The 22,717-nt window shown below is 34.2% G+C and overlaps 1 protein-coding gene across 3 annotated transcripts in view; it reads left to right on the forward strand.

The window, feature by feature from the left end:
* The window catches only part of RTN4 (reticulon 4), a 72,051-nt gene that overhangs the window by 32,114 nt on the left and 17,220 nt on the right, over positions 1 to 22,717 (forward strand). The window contains exon 1 of one of the 3 annotated variants that reach the window (XM_045979784.1): positions 5,282 to 5,523. The exons of the other annotated variants lie outside the window; for them this stretch is intronic. Coding sequence (XP_045835740.1) covers positions 5,490 to 5,523 — 34 coding nt within the window. The 5' untranslated portion in view covers positions 5,282 to 5,489. Of the gene's footprint in view, positions 1 to 5,281; positions 5,524 to 22,717 lie in introns of those variants that run through there. 3 annotated transcript variants of the gene reach the window in all.

Raw genomic sequence — 22,717 nt, forward strand, 5'->3', positions numbered from 1 at the left:
CCTGGGTTCTAATCCTGGCTTTATCAGTGATTACAGTGTATGACCTTGGGCAGATGCTTTAATCTATTTGAGCTTCAGTGCTTTCAATAGTCAGAATTTGTTTGAAGGGCCTGCCATCAGTAAAGTCAGACCAGCAGACATGAAACAGTGTGCAGTAATACATGCTCATTGTACAAATTTGAGAAGTAGAAAACTCTATTGAGATGAAAAAAATTTGTAATCATATAGCTCAGACATAATTGTTAATACTTTAGAATATATTCTTCTAGTCTATGTTCTATGCATATGGATACTTCATGATGGAGTGAAAAAATAAGTGTTTTGCCAAATTGGGATCATGGTCTATACATTGTTTATAGCTTTAAAAAAATTAGCAGTATCATATATAATGCTGACATTTCCATGTCATTATTATGCTGCATGATTTTTTAATGTTTGGTATTCCTTGGTATTTCATATAATTTGATTAGTTTGCTATTGTTGGATTCTTAGATGGCTTCTGACTTTTAAATTTATAAATAATGCTGTTATTGTACTCTTTATATTTAAATATGTTTTATATATCTGAATTATTCTTTCCCATAAAGTACTGGAAATAAACCCTAGGTAAATGAATATGAGCATTTTTAGGAGTTTTGACAAAAATTGGCTGCCAGAAAAGTTGTACTAACTTCCCCCTACCAAAGTAAGAAAACACCCATTTCTCTATCACCAACAATTGTTAATATTTATTCTTTTGCTTATTAGGTAATATTTCCACATTATACAAAATTCAAAGAGCACAATGACAGTAAGTCTTCCTGTCTCAGCTAATCACCTCATACTCCTTCAGAGTCCTGGAACGTGCTTATTAGGTATCCTTCTAGACATTCTTTTTTTGGCACTTAAAAAACAAAAACAGAAAACCTTTACCAGTTTGTCGGATGAAGGGGTATCTTGCAGTTTTGATTTTTGATTATTAGTGAAAATAAACGTGTTCCACGTATTTATTGGCTATTTTTATTTCTTTTGTGAATTGCCTGTTCATACCCTTTGCCCATTTTCAAATTTAGGTGTTTCTCTGTTTCTGATTTTATGAGAGAGCTTGACAAAGGATGAAAACTCCTGGTATGTTACAGTTTCCCAAACAATTTTTATTTTATTCTACATTTTAGTGGACATTTTTAGTTTTCACATAGGAAAATATCCATGTATGTATTATTTTATTTTTATGCCCGATTCTTAGCTATTTAAAATTGATTTTGAATTCTGGTCAGAGATCACATGCTTTCTTGGTGGTGGAGTTATTTTTCTCTTGCCATCATATTCTGATCTTTAGTTCCCTGGTATCAGGCAGAAAGAGTCTGAAGATTGAGAAGACAGTTTTTTTGTTGGATTGCATGCCCAGATTTTAGGCAATCAACTGGATGGGTGTTGGTGCCATCTAGTGTTGGATATAGTAAATAGGTGTACAGAATGCTTTATAATTGATTATATGGAATAAATTCAGATGACCAGAGAAATTTAGTGAGTTGTAGATATTTACTTTACATTAACAAATGACTTTAAAAATAACTATATAAAAGGATTTTGACACATTGTACTGAATCAAACAAATGCTTGAGTCATGTTATTTTAAACATGGAATGACCTTAAAGATTCCCCCAAACCTGTGTAGTTTGGAGAAACCTTACAAGCTTTAAAAGATATGTTCAAAGACTAGTGACTGTTAATTTTTTTATTCTGAATTTTAAAAAATGCTTTGGATCTTTTGGGATATGTACATTTATTTTAGATTGTAATACATGAAGCTAGAATTTATTTAGTTCTGAGTAGTATATCACTTTTAATTTCTCTGTGGATTTTAGTATTTTTAGCAACTTATATGAAATTGGTTTTAGACTTTAAAATACTCATTTTTTTGCCATTTGAACTTGTATTGCCATTCATTTTCTAGACTAAAGTCTTTCTCCATGTCTTCAGATTCACTTTAGTAGTTAATGTTGAAGTGCTATAATTTAGTCCATAGAGGGCATTATATTACAGCTTATGGTATTAAACAGCATTGTTTAATGAGACATATGTTTAGTTTATATTTTTCATATGTTTAGTTTATATTTTTCATATGTTTAGTTTATATTTTTGTATAGCTTAGGATAATTACATTTTGAAATAAGTTTAAAACTCCTGTGTAACTATAATTCCTTATTTTAAAAAATGAATCTTGTTTTCTGGTTCCAGAGAGTAGATATACTTATTTTAGCTATCAAGAATTGTATACTAGCAATCTTAGAGAGTATCACTTTAAATCCAAATGACCACATCTTTTTCATTTATTTCCCTTGATTTCTAAACATTGTAAAAAAAACAAAAACTTGGATTTTTCTGGGGTTCAGAAGTAGAGGAAGGAAAGAAATGGGAAAGGAGGAATATCTTGGGAAGGCTGGCTGGAGCGCTTAAATAGCTTACATATTGCTTTCTATTCCAAAGTACAGTCTTCAGTCTGAAATCCTGCCACTTAGAGAGAGACACACACACACACAAAGACACACACACAAACACATTCTCTTTTTCTCTCTCTTCATGAGAAGGTTATAGAGAAAGGAATTTTTTTTTACTTTAGTAGGAATTGATTTAATCATACGATTTTCCTACTAAGGTTAAGTGCACTAAGAAAATGAGAGTTTTGATGTGAGATATGAGAAGAAAAGAAATCTAGAGTGTGTTGGTAATTTTAGAGCAGGGTAAGGAGTTAGAGTCGTGCTTGGGGAAGTTTTCATTTGTTTTTGTCATGCTTTGTCCACCAGGGATGTGGATATTGAGGAGTGAGAAGTCGCCAAACATGAACTTTGGAAAATTTTAAAGTACTGTGTAAGGCTAATTTTGTATTTTAAAAAAGAGAATGTCTTCCATCACCCTCCCCCTGCTAGTCTTGTGTGGTCTCCTCCTTTGGAAGCTTTTACTTTCAAGGTAAAAATAGGTTCTTGTCCCAAATAATCAAAGTGCTGTTTACACAAGTTGGGATGTATGTTCTATTTGAAAATTGTCCTTGAAAGAATTCATTTTTTAAAAACAAAATATTAAATATTTGAAGGAAAACAAAATAAAGTAAGTTTTTAACAGATTTATGTCCTTTATTTGTCTGTTATGTTGGGATTTAATGTGGAGTAGGATCTACAAACTATCTGTGTATAAACTTTTCTGAGCTGGAGTATAATGGAACTGTGTAGCAAAGCACGGTAATTGTGTGTGTGTGTGTGTGTGTGTGTGTGCATGCACTTGCACGCTTGCACATGCTTATACTTGTTTAGAAAGGTATTGGGTTATTCTCTAGAATTGAATGGCTTCATATATGCACTTTCTTAGATGTGTTTTATGTACTTATTTCCTACTAGTTTGATTGTTATTTGTAGCATAATAATAGTGTTAAATAACTAGGATTTATATAGAGCCTACTTTTTGTCAGGGATTATCCTAAGGCCGTTTGCTTATAATAATTCATTTGATCCTCACTAAAAGCATAGTTCTGTGGCTTTATGTTTTTAACAGTTTTGTATCATCAGGTTTTTAAATTTCAGTCCTTTTTTTGCTTAGCTAACCAAACTTAAAATAACCCTTCTAAAACTTTTTAAGAAAAAAATGGGCAAAATGTCAGTTGATTTGTAGGAGTTAGTTGTTCTTGCCAATTTAATAGTTTCAATTGCCAAGACCCTAAAAATTAAAGAATTAGGTATCAGTATATAAGATCAAACTTCAGGGCTCCTGTTTTAACTTTTAAATCTGCCAGGGGAGCTTTTAAGTATATTCAGTGTTTAGATGAATGGTTATTATTATCACATGTTCTTGCTCTCGGAGACTGTTTTTAAATGTTTTCAATCAAATCAAGTACCAACAGATGTGAATAGTATAAATGGTAAATATCTTTGTCTCAAGAAATCTCTTTTTTCTCTCCTATTTGTGCAGTAATCTCTGATTTGAAAACAGTGTTTGGGCACTGTTTTTGAGTGCTTTATTCTGATGCTAAATTATTTATATGTCTTCACTGTTTCAAGGGATTTGTTGTTAGAGATAGTATTTTGGAAATATTTCAGACTTAACTGAATAGTTTGAGATTTCAAAGTATTGTATGGAGAAGCCAGGCATTTTCAGCTGTGGTATGACTTTGTGACAGGGTTCTCAAAAATAGCACATTATATACATGGGTCCAGTGAATAAAATTTTAAATTAGATACTAATTTTTGAGCTAAGAATAATAGATTCTCTTTAAAAATTGCTTTGCTTTATCCATGTATGGAGTTAGAAAGGCAGATAGAAAGAACTGTGTCATTAACCAGACCACTTCTGATTCTAAGGATTTTGCAGAATTTTACAGTAAGTTCCAGAAAATATTATACCAACTTCATTGTAGCTGTATCATCCTCAGAAGTATGTAGGTCCGTACATAGGCCATATATCTTACAGTACTTCATCCTGTCACACACTTCAGAACATTTAGCGGATCTCTCATTAAATATTGCCTCTATAGCTTGGTTAAATTTTGGAAGTTCTGCACATAAATTTGTTTTTGTATTTATCAGTAAAATTTTGGTTTAGTCTTAGGTCATTTTCCCAAGGCAAATGATATAATTCGCACATGAATATTTCTCTTCAAGCTAAGAATCTATTAATAGTACTTGCAGTAATGTTTAATAGATTATTGAAAGATTGAGTTGTAGCAGGTGATGATTAGGAATATATATTTTTAAGTCTCTGATTTCCATTAATGTAAAAGAAGAAATAGCGTTGCATTAGAAAGATTAGACTGCTGAGATTGAATAAAACCGTTTTTTTCTTTTGAAGTAGCATATATTCAGTAAATATTAATAATTTGATTTTGTGATTCTCCACTCACAGCCTCATGAGGGTGCAAATGCTGAATGTTTTAAGCCTTTGTAAACTCAGAGGAGAAAGTACGAAGAGATTCAGCATTTCCCAGGCTTGAAATTTAAGCTATTACCCTTCTTTGGATTGGTCCATTTTTACCTTATTAGGTAACTATTGATTTTAGGGTTTCAAATGAAACTGAAAACCAGTGGCATCATTCACCCACTGTGAAAAGAAAATGATTTCATATAGCTGTAAGTGCCTTTCAGATATATTCAATGGTTAACTCTGACAAAAGAACAGCTCTCTTTTCTTTCCTTTCTTTTTGGTAGCCTGCCCCTCTCCCTGGAAAAGTAGCTCCCTTTGGTATGAGCAACAAGCAAAAGACTAGAACAATAAACACAGAGGAGGAAGGCATTCGTGCCTGAGTCTTAGTAGCCTAGTTACAGATTGCACTGCGTCAGACTCTTCCACACCCAGAAGACGTCAGGTGACTTCAGTTCTGCTGCAGTTGTGCAGCGGAGACTGCAGACTTCGGTGGAGGAAACGGGTATTTCATGTCTCACAGGGTAGATTTGTGCAGTTACAGCTTTTCTGTTGGTATGCATAATTGATAATTGCATCTGGAGGGCAGATCGTGACAAGAGATGGACTGTCAGAAGAAAAATTGGAAGGATAAGGGTATAAGTACTTTTTAATCTTCTATTCAGTTTTTTTATGTGACCAATAATATATTTCTGTGAATAAGCTTTGCAATTTTAGATGTATTTTGGATTGAAAATGGAGCCTATGAAAGCTTTAAAAGTTAAAGATTGAAAGAGCTATTTCATATGTTTTTATATGTGGTTGTATATGAGAACATGTCATGCTGTTCTCTCACTGGCATTTGATTTAGGCTTTGCAATCCCGTGGTTGATTAGGTTCTATTCTTTAATCCTATTCTTTAATCTTGCACATTGTAAACAGTATTGTTTAAATGCATTTCATTTGTTGGTCACTTTAGTGTGATAAATTAACATAGCTGTCTTTCTATTACATAATGACATATTTTCTGTGACTGTTTTTCTTTAAAGCTGATTTGGTGTAGTTGAAATTCTATCCAAGATTTTTTAAGTAGCAGGATACTGCGTTTGCAGTTAAGCTTGTTTCTTCTTTGGAAATCTCATTGAACCTTTAAAGTCATTACCAGTCACATTTTAAGTAGATTATATTTGTATATATCTTGAAATCATTAAGATGTATACACAGCAGTTTTAAATGCATGTCTATATTTAAGTCTCTAACCTTTGTCCTTGTAATAACCAATCAGTGATCTTAATCCCCTTTCCTCCCCCCTTGAAAGCCCAGCAGATCCTTTCAAGTCTCAGTGGGTCATTGTGTAAGAATGTAAGCCCATAAGTGCTAAAATGTTGACTGTAATGAATATTTTAAAAAATATTTTATGTAGATGGGTAAGTGTGCCATTTTTTAAAAAAGAGAAGGTGATAAGCTATATATCTGACCACTTGTAATAAATTGTCTTAAGATTATTAGAGCTATTTTAAGTAGTCCAAGTAGACATTACACACCAACAGTTTGTTTTTTTTTTTTCCTGGCCACATTTAAGTTTTACAGTTTTTTAAAAATGTTATTTCCTTCTATAGCAGAATTGTTTGCAGAATTGGTGATAATGTTTCTAAAAGCAGTATGTGGAGCTAATTACAGTAACATTCATAACATCCTTTTAAAAATCTATTCAATAAAGAAATGTGAGGAAAAGGTGAGTTTGAGATTGAGTTCACATTGAGACAAAGGTGATATCTCATTGTGGGTTTGATTTGCATTTCCCTGATGCCGAGTGATGTGGAGCAAAGATTTTTATAGTTGCAATTTAAAGACTAGAAAACAATATAGCTTTGGATTTTTACCTTTATGATTTCTTTGTATGTGAATTTAATGAGGAGAAGGATTTTTATTTCTTCATCCGTCTGACCTAATGAAAGGTGAGTTGAAACACTAGTTTTTGATAATTAAAATTTAGAGTAATGATACCAATACAATAAAACAAGCTTTAAAAATAAGCAAAAAGTTACATCAGGGTCTACTTTGCAGATACTGTGGTTCTATATTAATAATTTAAATTTTAGACCATCTAATAACACCTTAACTTATTTATTTGTTGAAATTTAGGGATATTTTGAGACAGGAGAAATTAAGATCTAGTATAGCCTGTATTGTCCCAGAAATTTATTTTGATTATTTGGGCACTAAATATAAAGTCACATTTACTGTTGGATATCTCTGGGGAGCTTCACGTTGTATGTTAAAAGGAATGGCCTAATATTTTAGTACTTGTCTTTGGCCTTTTTGCTTGGTACCTATTTGCCTGATTTATTGGTGAAGTTCTATTTTAGTATTTATCAGCAGCTAATTTTAATGTAGATTATAGATTACGACTTAAATGGTAATCACTGAAGAGGTGAAACTGCTATGGAATGAGGTTTTTTAGTTTTATGAGAAGTATGGATAGAGAAAAGAAATCTAGACTCTGGGTATACTTAAAAAAAAAAAAAAAAAAACTTAGGCCCCTATCCCCCCCCCCCCCCTCCGGTACTGTTTCCTCCTTGCCTTAAGTGCCATGGTTGAAACACCATCAGTCATCTAATGATGGTGAAGTATAATGGTGTAACAGAAGCGAGAGCTACTCTGATTTCAATGTTTTGAAAAGTTTATTTTTTCTTGTTTTGTTTTGTTGCTGCTTAACTAGCATTTAAGACATTTTATCTTTCAGGCTAAAACCAGTATTAATTTGTATTCTCTTACTTTTTTTTTTAGCTTTGATTTCCACTCTTAGCAGCAAAATTACAACAGATGAAACCCACGTGGTACTTGATTATTGGGGTAATATGGAAAGCATTATTTAAGATTTTGAGGAACTTAGAATAGGAAGGGATGGGAAAGTTTAGAGGTTTGGGTGGGTGGGAGCATGATATAACCTCTGAACAAGGAATAATCGAGACAGTGAGTAGAGCGTTTTGGATAGAGCAGAGTGTTTATAAGATAGTAGTTGAAAGACAAGATTGATCTGGTTAAAGAATATAGAAGATTTGCAAGATGTAGGTCAGGTTTCCTCATTCTTCCCTGAAGATGAGAATCACCTAGTGCTTCTTAAATATACAGATTCCTGTGATCAGAGTCAGACGACCTGAATCAGAATTTAGAGCAGACGGGCCTGGAAATCTGTGTATTAAACATCTTATTGTCATTCACGTTATTACCAGGCAAATTTAGGAGATCCTGATTTAGGTTTTTAAGTTTCTGGTTTGGTAACTTAATTTTGGCCAGAATGAGAAACTTACCTTTTTTGGTCTTAATTTCAGTTTGCTCATTTGCATGATTTCTAGGCTTCCAGTTTTGAGGTTCCCTGGTTTTAGGAGAAGATAGCGTGGGCTAGATTGCAGAGGACATTCATTGGCTTTTGGATTTTACTAGGAAGGAAATAAAGAGCTTTAGGAAGTTTTAAAGTCAGGAGCGATAAAATGATAACAGGTTTGAAAGACTGGTTTGGGGTGTTGTATAAGATAAATTTGAGGAGAACTTAGAGGCAGAAGTTACGATGACTGTATTTGTGTCCAGATTTAAAACAAATAATGACTGAACTTGGCCTGAAATCGGAATGAAAAGGAAGTGACAGATTTGAGAAACTCAAGTAAGTAATACTTGACATTTGGCTTAGATTTGTGGGACTAGGGTGAAGGAGGGACGCAAAGGACAACACGCAGTTTCAGTCGGAGTGGAACCCTGGCACTGCAAATGCTTTTTAGTATCAGTAGAAATAGGCAGAAATGAAGCCAAGTTCAGCTTTAGAAGCTTCAGGTTTGGAGTGACTATAGAACTTCTGCAAAGCTCTGAGAAATGACAGATTTAATGATAAAGAGTTGGGAATTGAATTATTAGATACTACAGAGAAGCTGTTTAATATGAAGAATGAGAAATGCTTTTGGACCCTGTGGAATTGTAGAAACCTCTGCAACACTGTCCTTTGTGTTTTTTGAATTTGGCAGTTAACGTGCTGTAGCAACCTTTGAGAGAAGTTATTTTGTAGGATGGTGACTGAAGTGTTTCTAGCATAAAAGTTCAGTTTGATTGTTAAGACAAAGTGCCTTTGGCCCATTTCTGGAGCATACTTCTTTGCAGGGGTTCTTGTAGGGCCCCCGGTCTTTACTTTTGATAAACCACTTGCAGTTTCTTTGAAGGCTTCAGGTTACTGAATATGTTTACAGTTGTACATGCAGACTGACAATCCAGGTAGAGAGGAGTAGGGGTCTTGCTGTGTGAAATAAATGCCTCACCTCTTGAGAAAGCCAAAAAATGCCTTCGGAGGGAACTTTGGCATTAATTTTGAGACCTATTTGGAAGAAGTTCTAAACTTAGCTGAAACAACGACCTTTAGGCATTCATTGAATACTTCTAGATCTTGGTTTAGCTGCATGACACTATATATACATAAATATATATACATTTGTTGTAGAAGATTTAGGTGTCTTGAAGATTAAAACTTTTGCTTCACACAGAGTGGTTTTGTTTTGGTGTGTTAAGTTTAGCGGTGTGTGTGAATATGTTGGGGGTTCATATGGTACGTTATGTTCTGTAATCTTTCATTAAGTGGGGAAATGCTTTTAATTTAAAATATATTCTATATTGTTTTAATGGCTATAGTATTCTAAGTATACTATTAATCCCATCTAGTTATTCAAGTTACTTCTAATATTTTTGCAAGTGTAAACAGTGATAAAATGAATATAAATCTTTGTTTTTACCCGTGATTGTTACCAAATTGCTGGGTTATAGTATTTAGGCTTTTGATTCATGGTGCAAAATTGCCTTCCAGAAAGATGATACAGATTATTATTGTTTTTTAATAATAATTTAAAAATTAAATTGTACAAGATATTGTACAAATGTATGAAAGTATCCTAAAACTTCTGCCAAGATTAAATATTATGTGTGCATTTATGATGGTCTCTAAAATAGTTATTCTGTTAGTTTTAAGTAACTACATCACTTGAGGAAAACCAGGCTTACATTAAAAAAGGGCCAATTTGCAAATGTTTTCCTTTATATGTGGTGTAAAGTCTTGTACGGCTGTGTAGTGGGAGCAATGGTGGAAATACCTTCTCTGTTTTATTTATTCAAGTCTGGGTATTCCTTGTTCCTCGCCAGGCCAGTCACTGGTTTTTCCTCTAAATCCTCTGTGTCACAGCCAAGTTAATCTTCCTGAACTCTGGCTGTTATCATAGCACTTAAGAGGTTTTTCTTTACTTCCAAATTAACTTCAGACTGTCTATCCTGGACTTTCAAAAGGCATTCCCTGGTTTAGTCCCCACCTTTATAATCCCCTCTCTCATTACCCTGTCTTCTGCCACAGTAAGGGACTTGTTCCTTCAGTGTTTTTTGCATTTGCTTGTGGATTTTTCTATCTGGAATGCCCCTTCTTCCCATTTCATTCTGCCCAAGTCTTGTTTATCAAAGGTCCAGTCTTCTGTTAAGATCTTTACTAATCCTCTGAGGTGGAGGTACTCCATTGTTCTGTAAACTGTACAGAGTCAGTGAGAAGACACAGTGATGAAGCCACCACTCTTTGTGCCTTCGTGGAATTTAGAGGCTAGGAAAAGAGTGAGGATACCTATGTGTATCTATATAGATGTCTGTAAAGATATATAGATACGTATCTTGATATACATGTGATCTAGCCAGATGGAATTAACATGAAGTCAGAAAGAGTGGTGGCTTCAGCATTGGATCTCCTTGTTTGTTCTGCATACCTCCGTGAAGGGAGGCTGAGAACTGTGATGTTCAGCTAGGTCTACTAAATCGACCCGTGTTTTGATTTTGTTCATTTATATAGTCTGTATCATCTTACTGAACATGGTGTATATCTCTTTTTGTATGGTCTTTTTGTATGCAGTAAAATACGCAGTAGTCTTTCACACTAGCAGTAAAAGAAAGTAGGTGTGGGTTAGTCTTGAGTATTGTCAAAATGTTAAGCCTAGTGGGGACTTTGTAGGCCAGGAGAGTCATTCTCTTTGTCCTTAGGGATTGGATTACGTGCTTGAATGTAGGAAGAATATTTAAGCAGTGAAAAGAATTCTTATTTTGGTCTCTAGGTATCCCCTAGGTTCTCTTTTTATTTATTCAGTTGGTCTCATCTCTTTCTAGAATTTAGGCTCAACAATGTTACTAAATGTAATTTAACCAGCTCTTCTGTTTGCATCTTCAGAGCAGTATTCTGAGACCAAATTTTCTGTTTTTCTGCTTCATCATGGATGATGCTAACGTTTGTTACTCGTGTGTGTTTATGTGTGTGTGTATGTGTGTAAAATGTACAGGCATATGTTTCTTAAGTCTTGAGGGCTTTCACGTTTAGTCCAGTCACCACTGAGGCATTCACTGAAGGTACTGATAGACACTGAAATACTATTGTCTGTCCTCAACTGCTCTGTCACCACTGTCATTTATTCTGTATGGCATTTACTTGAGGACCTCAAAGCAACTTAAAGATTAAAAATTACCAAATATTACTTATAGCTCTGCAGGTCCATTATTAAGAGTTGTTTGTTGAGATGGATTTAGGAATTTCTACTCTCAGACTGCAGACTTGTTAAATTATGATTTTCCTAAGAATAAGAGGAGTTACAGCTGTGTTTTTTTTGTTGTTGTTGTTGTTGGATGCACCTGTTTGTATATTTTTTCCTCTGAAATCATCTAAAATAATTTAAAATATATTACTCTGGTCTATTTTATTGTTCTGATGTTCTCATTTAGTTGTCTGTACTACCAGCTATTTATTCCAGTGAGCATTTATAATGTGTAAATATGGTAGGTATCAATGCTTATAGAAGTACAGATCTTACTCAACTTATCATGGGGTTGCATCCTGATAAATGAATCATAAATGGAAAATACTGTAAGTTGAAAATACATTTAAAACACTTAACTGTCATAGTTTAGCCTACCCTACTTTAAACTTACTCAGAATATTTACATTAGCCTACAACTGGGCAAAATAATCCAACACAAAGTCTTTTTTTTTTTTTTTAAGATTTTATTTACTTTTTAACAGAAAGAGAGAGAATGAGAGAGCACAAGCAGGGGGAGTAGCAGAAGGTGAAGGAGAAGCAGGCTCCCCGCTGAGCAGGGAGCCTGATGTGGGACTCATCCCAGGACCCTGGAATCATGACCTGAGTTAAAGGCAGGCACCTAACAGACTGAGCCACCCAGATGCCCTCAAAGCCTCTTTTATAATAAAGTTTTGACCGTCTCATGTAATTTATTGAATACTATACTGAAAGTGAAAACCAGAATGGTTGTAAAAACTTTACCATCATTATCGTGTGGCGCTACTGTGTGGGAGAAGATCGAAATTCAGCGTATGTATCACTGAATATGTACCGCTTCTGCACCATCCTAAAATCGGGCCATCTAAGTTAGGGGCTGTCTCTATAAATATAATTAGTTTGCCTATTATTGCACTAATAATTTGCTTTGAGCCCCCCTCCTCCCTTCCAGTCTATTAAGCTTTTCAAGTTTCTAGAGTTACGGAACAGTATGTTTTCCATTTAGTTTTATTAGGAGAAAATAGGATTTGGGGCAGTGATTTCCTATTTCTAAGGTTTGGTTCCTATTTCTTGTAATGTTGTAATGCTTGGATGCCAACAAGAAATAAAATTTAAATCATAGTAAATTATGCATTGAATCAATGTCTGTTCTGATTTCATGTCTACATTTGTGTATATCTGGATCAGTTCTAGTAATTTAAAATAAATAACTGCATGCTTACCAAAATTTACCAGAACTAACAGCCCTTTTATAAGAAGATTCCTTATTTTGACGTCCTTTACAACTGAAGATTATTCAAGTTTGTACAGGTAGGGAGAATCATTGGTTAGGAATATATATGTTTTTTAAGTGTTTAAAGGTTTCATTTAGCTTTACCTTAGAGAAAATGGAATTAGCTATATAAATTTCTCTGTGGAAAGAAAATTATCATGGTTTAGAGAAATTAGAAGTGGGAAGTTAGGATTATTTTCTGCTGTGTTTTTGCCTTCTAATAAAGCTAGAAATAGAATGTGGGATTAAAGGAAGTATTGAAATCTACATGAACTATTAAATTGGTAAATTTAACTTAACAGATGAGGCCCGTATGAGTGCTGACACACTCCTTTAAATACAGAATGTGGTATGATGGAGAAAATGAGACTTCTGTGGTCAGACCTGAATTTCAGTTTGTAACCCTACATTATTTATTTATTAATACTGCTAAGCCTCAGTATGCAAAATATTTAGGACAGTTGCTTGCTTAGATTAGGGGATTACTAAATTATTATAGAAAAGGCAAATTAGAATTTATGCTGATTTTACCTAAAATGCTTTTTCCTCAGGTGTTTGGTTGTAGGAATTGGCCAATGAGCTGTAGTGTTGTTGGAAGTAAAGCAGGAAAGATTTAGTGATAAAGGAGATAAGGACCCAAAATTGTGCCTGATCTTTCAGAAACTCAAGTTAACGGGAAGAGAAGATGGCCAAGAGAGACTCCAGTATTTTTGCTAATTGTTTGGTTGAGATACTTTGTAGCAGTATCCATCAACCTGATCGTTGCTCACTAAAACCAAATAAACAGTGCTTTCAGAGAAAGTTGAATTCACATTTCCAGAAATCTGGGCTTAGTGAAACATTGCATTTAATATTTCATTGCCCTGTTTGACTTTGTCTCTTAATGATATTACCTTTATTTAGTGTGTTTAGTTCACCAAGCATTTCCATTGTGTGAAATCTCTTTTCAGCTTCAACTAACTACTTAGTTTGGTATCCATTTTCTAATTTTATACCGGGGGAAACTAGGTTAAGTGATATAGTCTGGGTTATACTGATCGAAGGAAGGATCGAAGGAAGAAATGGGACTCATGCGCCTCTTAACTGTCTCTGCTGAAAGAGTTAAGTTCCCACTTTGCACACATCTTTTCCTGGAGCTCCCACTTGTCATTTATTAGCGTGGCGAGTGCTTCCTGGGTGGAGGCAAAAGCTTACTATGTAGGGCTAAATGATCAGCTCTGAGTTCCAGTCACTTTCCCTGGCAGTTGAGAAGAATTTAAGGATTGTGATTCCTAATAAATATGTAGTTACTTATTTAAAGACTATGGTTGTGAAAAATAACATTTTATTATCATTGTAATATATCCTTGTTTATTAATTTCCCATTTAACTGCCTACCTTTATTAAAGAAAACTTAATATTTGCTTTTGCTTAGGAAGCAGTTATTCTCCTGCCAGTAGTTTTAGGACCCACTAGTTCAACTTTTTTACCCCCCCCAGACAAAAGATTTTGAAACTGAAACCTGACTTCAGGCTTCAGTAAGAATTTGATTTGAGGCAAAATGTAATTGGATGACTTTTGCATGTAAGGCATGCATGGTAGCACTATTTTTAGTTATGACAGATGACATTTTATGATTACCAAGTGTAGGCAACTCTATATTGGGCCAGAGGTTTTTATTTTGAAGAAAAGATTGTAGTGTACAGAGTTATTTTTAAATTAAAATTTTAGTTTGGTAAGGATGCTACTGCTCTGAGCACTGCACAAAGCACAAAATAAAAAATTTTCAGATTTTTATTTTGGAAATAAAAGTGGGTACCACTGCAGGGAGTAAATCATTTTTTTCTAAACAACCAGAATTTATTTAAATGGGTCAACAGTATTTTATTACAGTAGCCCATAAGCATTTCCCACAGTTATGGAAGGACAGGTCCTGTTAAATTAACCTCAGATATTTAAAAGGGTATTTCATGAATATATTGTAAAAGACTAAAGTTAAAGCTACAGTAGGTTACCTTGCATGAGTAACACTTTATTTTTCCGTATAGGAGACTTGAGGAACCATGAAACATTAATAAGCTTTTCTTATCATACAAGCCATTTGTGTTAATTTTGGTATCTCAAGAATAAAGAGGCCATTAAACTCTTTATTCATAAACAGAACTAATAATTACAGAAGAATCCTAAGTCAGCATTATAGTGACCCTGTATTTCTTGGGGGTGGGAGGTTGGGGGAACCAGGTGGTGGGTACTAGGGAGGGCACGGGTTGCATGGAGCACTGGGTGTTGTGCAAAAACAATGAATACTGTTACGCTGAAAAAATAAATTAATTAAAGATGTCCTTTATTTTAATTTGAAAATAGTATATTTTGAATTTAAGTGTTTCTGTTCCTAAGAATAATCTGGCCACTCTTCAGGCAATGCAACAAATAGTAATGAAGCTGGTAAGGGGAGTATGAAGATGAAAGGCAGTCATCAGTTCTTCAGGGTGTAGTAAGAAGATACAAAAGCTGTAAAATGATACTGTTTTATAAGTTATCTGAAAGCACTGCTGTTTGTTACTGAGTAAGTGTAGATAACTGAAAATAGTTTAGATAAAACTAATGTGAAATACAAAACAGAAATTTTTTTAAAATAAATTAATTAGAATTAGTGCATGCCTCAGACTGGCATAAAGTATGCATTCATTCTAAGCAGTCAGTAATATTTATTGAAAGTTTATCTGGGGATATGTAGATAATAAGGCAACATGCCTCTTGGGTTTACAACCTAGTACAGAAACATGTTAAAACAAGAATTATTTTTAGTTTACTTTAAATTTTTTTTAGGTGTATAATTCATTGATTTTTAGTATATTCATAAAATTATGCAACAATCATCATTATCTAATTCCAGGACATTTTTATCCATCCCCCCCAAAACCCCATACCCGTTAGCAATCACTCCTCATCTCTACTCCTCCCAGCCCATGACAACCACTAATCTATTTTCTGTCTCTTGTAGAGTCACCTATTCTTAGACATCACATACAGGGAGAATCATACAATGTGTGATCTTTTTGTCTGGCTTCTTTCACTTAGCTTCATGTTTTCAAGGTTTATCCATGTCGTAGCATGTATCGGTGATTCATTCCTTTTTATGGACCAGTAATATTTCATTGTATGGATAAACTGTATTTTGTTTATCCATTCATCAGTTTTTGAATTGGGGTTGTTTCCTCTTTTTTGGTTGTTATGGATAATGCAGCTATGAACATAAATTTTTGTATGAACACAGGTTTTCTAGTCTTCTGGCTAGAAATTCCCAAGAGAATTGCTGTGTTGTGTGGTAAATCTGTGTTAACTTTCTGAGGAATTGCCATACTGTTTTTCACAGTGGCTGAATTTTGTATTTCCATCAGCAATGTAAGAGGGTCCTAATCTTTTCACTTCCTGCTGACACTTGTTGTTGTCCATCTTTTTAATATTAGCCTTTCTAGTGGGTCTGAAGTGCTGTCTGATTATGGTTTTGGTTTACATTTCTCTAATAACTAATGATGATGAGCATCTTTACATTGATTATTGGTCATTTGTATACATTCTTTGAAGAAATGTCTGTTCAAATCCTTTGCCCATTTTTAATTACCTTATTTGTGTTTTATTGTTAAGTGTTTTTTATAATCTGAATACAAATCCCTTATCAGATGTTTGATTTGTGAATATTTTCTCCCATTCTGTGGGCTGTCTTCTTAATTTTTTTTTTTTTTTAGATTTTATTTATTTATTTGACAGAGAGCGATCACAAGTAGGCAGAGAGGCAGGCAGAGAGAGAGGAGGAAGCAGGCTCCCTACTGAGCAGAGAGCCTGATGTGGGGCTGGATCCCAGGACCCTGAGATCATGACCCGAGCTGAGGGCAGAGGCTCAGCCCACTGAGCCACCCAGGTGCCCATGTCTTCTTAATTTTTTGATAGTGTTTTTTGAAGCACAAAATTTTTCATTTTTGATGAGGTCTAATTTTTTTCTCTTACTGGATGTGCTTGTGGTGTCATATCAAAGAAATTAAAGTCATGAAGATGTGCACCTGTTTTTTTTCTTCTAAGGGTTTTATAGCTTAAGCTTTTCAGGTCTGTGATTCATTTTGAGTTAGTTTTTGTGTATGGTGGAAGAAAGGAGTACAACTTCTTCTTTTTTTTTTTTGCAGTTTATATACCCCATTGTTCCAGCACCATTTGTGAAAAATTTCTCCCACTGAATTGTCTTGACACCCTTGTTGAAATCAGCTGTCTGTGAATGTGTTTATTTCTGTACTGTTAATTTTATTCCATTGATCCATTGGTCTGTTGTCCATTGTGATCCAACTACCACACTAACTTGATTACTGTAGCTTTGTAGGTTTTGGAAAAAGGAAGTGTGAATTCTCCATTTTTTGTGATTCTTTTCAAGATTGTTTTGGCTATTCTGGGTACTTTGTGTTTTTTCCATACAAAGTCTACAATTGGCTTGTCAATTTCTGTTAACAGCAGGTAGGCTTTTGATAGCAATTGTACTGTACCTAGACCAGTTTGAGGAGTATTACCATCTTAATAATAATGCCTTCTAATCCATAAATATGAGATGTCTTTTCCATTTATTTAAGTCTTCTTTAATTTCTTTCAACAATATTTTGTGGTTTTTAGTTTCTAAGTCTTGGGGGGTTTTTCACTTTGTTTTTAAGTATTCTTTTTGATGTTATTATAAATGAAATTATTTTCTTAATTCATTTTTCGATTACTCATTGCTTTTATAGAAATACAATTAATTTTTATATATTAATTTAATCTTCTTTCCTGCATCCTTTCTGGACTTGTTTATTCTAGTAGCTGTTTTGTGGATTCCTTGGAATTTTATATATACAAGATCATGTCATCTGCAAATAGAGATAGTTTATTATAGTCAGGATGTCTTTTATTTCTTTTTCTTGTCTTTGCTCTACCTCATACCTCCAGAACAGTGTTGATCAGCGGAAAGAGTGGGTATCTCATTCTTGTTCCTGGTCTTAAGGGGAAAGCTTTCAGTCTTTCACCATTAAGTATGATGTTAGCTGTGGGTTTTTTGTATACCCCTCATCTGGCTGAAGACATTCTTTCTGTTACTAGTTTGTTGAGAGTTTTTGTAATGAAAGGGTGTTGGATTTTTGTCAGATCCTTTTTCTGTAACTATTGTGATGCTCAAGCAGTTTTTGACCTTAATTCTATTAATATGGTATGCTGTATTGAATGGTTTTCATATGTTGAGCCAACTTTGCATTTCTTAAAGATTTTATTTTTATTTATTTGAGAGAGAGTGAGAGAGAACATGAGAGGGGAGAAGATCAGAGGGAGAAGCAGACTCCCCATGGAGCTGGGAGATGATGTGGGACTTGATCCCGGGACTCCAGGATCATGATCTGAGCCAAAGGCAGTCACTTAACCAGCTGAGCCACCCAGGTGCTCCAACTTTGCATTTCTGAGATAAATACCACTTGGCCATGGTGTATAATGCTTTTTTTGTGTTGCTGTATCCAGTTTGCTAGTATTTTGTGTCTGTATTAATAAGGGATATTGGTTTGTAGTTTTCTTGCCATGTCTTTGCCTGATTTTGGTAGCAGGATTGAACATCTAAATTAATAATGGATATAAAATCTCTTGGTGAATATTGGAAGCAATAGCATTTGAATATATTTCTCAGCATTTTATTAAAAGTTAATAACTACTCCCCTCTGATTGAGAATTAACAATTAACAATTCTTCCAAAGTTTCTTCATTAAAACCAATTTAAGGAATCTGAGAGACTAGAAATACTGGAGACTGTCAGTTAAGGTGGCAACCCTGTTTGCTAATATTTTTATAATGTAATATTTTTTCATCCTTACAGCTTCATTAACAATCTTTTTTAAATTTCTTTACAAAAAAGTACTGAAATCCTTCTGTATTTTGCACAGTGACTTTGGTAAATGTAGATTGCCTCTCAGACCTTCCTGTTCTGGCGTACATTAATTTTGTCTTACGTATGACTTCCATTACCTAGTTGTCTTGTCTCTCTCGGCTCCTCCCCTTATTCCTCCTCAGGGCTTTAAGGTCTGTGGCTCTACCAGAGCCTTTCTATGGTGTGTTTCAACAAGGCTTTGAAGATACCTGTTTTGAGTATTCCTATATAGCTTTTGCATATGTTTATGTAATATGTGTAGCTTACATTTAGGATTTTCAGAGCTCTTCCATTGATTGAAAAGACCTTATTCTTAGGAATCATATGATAGGAGGAAAGAAAGTATTAGGTTTGGGTTTACTGTATCCTCATGCAGTTAAATTTATTTTAGGCCGTAATCACTGAATACTGCTGGACCTTATACATGGATATTCCCATATCATCAACTTTGGGGAAATTGAGGTGGTCCAACCCAAAGCACCAGAGTTACCAACTTGGTTATATCCTTTTAAAATTTTAACTGTCAGCTGGATCTAAATATTTCTTAAGCTAGCATACGTTATATTCTCCTCCCCATAGGAACAACCTATTGGGAAAACCACACATGTTATATAAGGTTCTTTAGCAGTAATGAACAGGAAAGGAAAGGGGTGTTGTTTTTTTTTTTTTTTTTTTAAGTATAATCATGTTTGCCACAAGGGAGGGCGAGAGGCAATTTCACATGGCATAGAAAGAAATAAAGAAGCAAGTTAAACTCATCTATTACCCTAATACTCCAGTACAAATTGTGTTAACTAGATATCCTTTCAGACTTCATGGTTATCTACATTTTTAAAATTTTATTATATGAATCTTTTTGTAACATTTTGTTTTTATTTATCAATATGGACATGTTTCTTTGGTAATAGAGATCTACATCACAATCCTTGCTGGCTGCATAGTGTTCTTTTGCATGGATATATTTTCTAATTTTACTTAATTAGATTCACATGGCTTTTAAAAGATTTTTTTCACAGTCTAATTATTTATAGTTTTCATCTATGGGAAAATGGGTTCAGTTTTATTGGAATAGAGCTCTTTTTTCCTTTTTGGATTTAACTGTGGGTTAAGTAGTCACGTTAAAATTTGTGTCTCATTCATTAACCTTCTTGGTAGTTTTACCTTGACTTTCTTGGCCTTTGGGATTCATCTCACATATGGTGATTACCTGCCAACACTCTGCCTATTCATTATGCATGCAAATGTGTGACATTTATTAAGAATATTAATATGCTGAATCTTAGTTTGACATTATACATGGGGCATACGAGTTTTATCAATTAGAAGCCTGTGCTTTATCACTTACTAATTAAGTGATCTGAGTCCAGTCATATAAGAGCTGGTTCTCACTTACTTGTCTGAAAGCTGGCCTCTTAGGGTTTTAATAACTGAAAGAGATAATGTAATGTAGTCTATAAATAGTACTTGGCACAGTGTAAGTGCCTGATAAATACTGGCTCAGGAAATAAAGGAAGGTGTGGAAACTATAGATCAGCAACCTGGAAAAGATTGCTAAAACATCTGTCTGGCTCAGAAGGTGTGTAGCTTCTCAGTCTCTCTTTTTTTTTTTTTTCTAAACTTCTAGCATACTATGGCCATAATGATATAGTTTGTAATTGCTTGAAAAATTGTAGGAATATGAGTTTTTGTTTCCCTAAAGCTTTACTAGTGTTTGACACTTTAAAATAAAGCATTTTTTAGTAAGGTTCATTTCAAAAGACTGGTATGTCTAAGTCCTTCTCCCCTCAGAAAAATCTAGAATTAAAAAGGAAGGATATTTTAAAATTTCTACTTGGCACAGATAATACAGCAATAAAATCTCATTATTACAGATCCACTGATTGGGAATTTGAATGCAGGACTGATTGTGTATCTTTGTAGTGACTGTGTGTTCGTTTCTGAAGGTGAAAGAAAAATTATTTATTTAACGCCCTGGTTACTGATGATAAAACTAAGGTCCAGAGAAGCTGGGAGGCTCATCCAGAGTTGTACAGTTGCAGAGACAGTACTAGCCTTGTGGGTCTCTTGAATCCCAGCCACTGGTAATTTCTTCTACCATAGCTATATAGAAATCATACACCAATTATAAATAATTCTTATCTAGTCATTGAAACTGTCCAGAGAGTAACTCTTAGGTTAGGTAATTAGGTTAGTCATTTATGTTGTATATCTCAAGCCTGAAGTCATTTCTTTTATAATCAGGTCTTATTGAAGGATTTTTAATGATGGTAAGGAATAGTGAAGATAGCTGCATTTATTTTAACTTACTACCCATAGTGATTTTGAAGATTAATAAATGTTTTGGAGCACTTTGAGAACCGTACATTTTTATAAGGCAGCATTTGTTCATGTAAAAATTTGAGGTGTATTTTACTTGCTGATTCTTCTAGGTTATCAGCTTTTTGTTCTGTTAGTGAAATCTTAGATAAGTTTGAAAATCCTTTTCCATGTGGCTTCTAAAGCAACATGATTATAACGGCAATATGATTTATTAACTTGCAGGTTAATCATGAGGTTGAAATTTTCTTTTCTTTTTCTTTATATTTAATACCTTGTAAGAATGGTAATAGTGATTGTGATGGTGTTCATAACAGCAACAATAAATAACAGCCTGGGCATTTATTAAGAATTTGTTAAATGCTGTGTACTATATATTCACTATCTTATTAATGAAAAATTTTGTTAATTTATTTGTCTCTTAATCCTCACAGTATCTCATTAGGATCATTCCTATTGTGTACACATTCTATAGATACAGAAGCTGAGGTACAGAGAGATTTAGTGACTTGCTTGAGGTCACATAGTTGGTAAGTTATGGAGCCAGTTGTTGAGTGTAGGTGATCCAACACCAGAATCTAAGTGCTTTGTTCGGGGCACAGGGGAGCCCACAGGGAAAAATTATGTTACTAAGAGCAGTCTTCATCTTTGCTTCCCCCACGCTCCCAGGTACCTTATTTAAGAAAACAAAACTACATTAATCATGAGACCCATTACTAGCAGAGACTTACGAGGCCTACATCTTTAAGTTTTCTAGATCTACCCATTCTTTAGGACCCAGCTCAACTTCTGTCTTCTTCACAGTCTTTAAAATGTCCTCCATTTTTTCCTCTTCTGAATTGTCATGATGGTGCAACAGTGATTTTATAATTTTTTTTGTCATTGTTTTTATGTGTCTTACTGTCTTCCTAGAATTGTAGTGTTTTAGAGTTGGGCAGGGGCTTAAAGAAAAGTCCACATCCCCATTTTCAGGTTTTTAATTCATTCTACTAGGTCGAGTTCCATGAACAGTATCAGTTCAATAGATGTTTGCCGAATGTCACAAAACTATTAGCATTGCTTGCTGTCTCTTTATTCAGTATGACATTATTCATGATGTCATTTTTTAGCCATAGATACACTGCTTCAAGTTCTGGTTATTTCTCAGTTGTGCTACTCTATTTGTATAATAGTAGAAACTAGTTGAATAGAACAAAACTAAGGTAGATGTTTTAGGCAAGGTTGGAACAAGTTTGTGGTGGGAGAAAATGTGAATAAAGAATTAAAATCAAAGGTTGAACACAAAGCTGTAAGTCATAAAATGTTAAATTAATAGCATTTAAATCAAATCATAGGATATAACAGAGTGTTTCCTAAACATAATAAATGTTGATCCCCTGCTATGTTTCAGACACTGGGACTAGCATTTAAAATGTCTTAATTAGCACTCATGATAAATACTAACAGGAATTGAGGGCTTCAAAATGACATCTAACATTTTACATTTCACATACGTAGTTTTTCCCACAGAAGTACCCCTCGCGGTAAAAGAAAATTACATACCTTAGAGAACCTCAAGACCAAAGCAGCCCCGGAAATGTGTTTTTTCTTTGTTACCTTCTTTATCTTAAAAATTAACAGGTATTTAAGATTGTACTCAAGAATATGCCCATACTTATGTTACTATAAGAATATTAAACACCCCCCCCCATTCCCTAGTTGTTCACAGTCCAGAGAGAGACAAATATGTTTAGCCTGTGAATTCAGGAACCCTCTGGCACACTGCAGAAATCTTTGTGTGTTGTACAT

The sequence above is a fragment of the Meles meles genome, chromosome 15 (genome assembly GCF_922984935.1).
Source record: "Meles meles chromosome 15, mMelMel3.1 paternal haplotype, whole genome shotgun sequence".
Lineage (NCBI taxonomy): Eukaryota > Metazoa > Chordata > Mammalia > Carnivora > Mustelidae > Meles > Meles meles.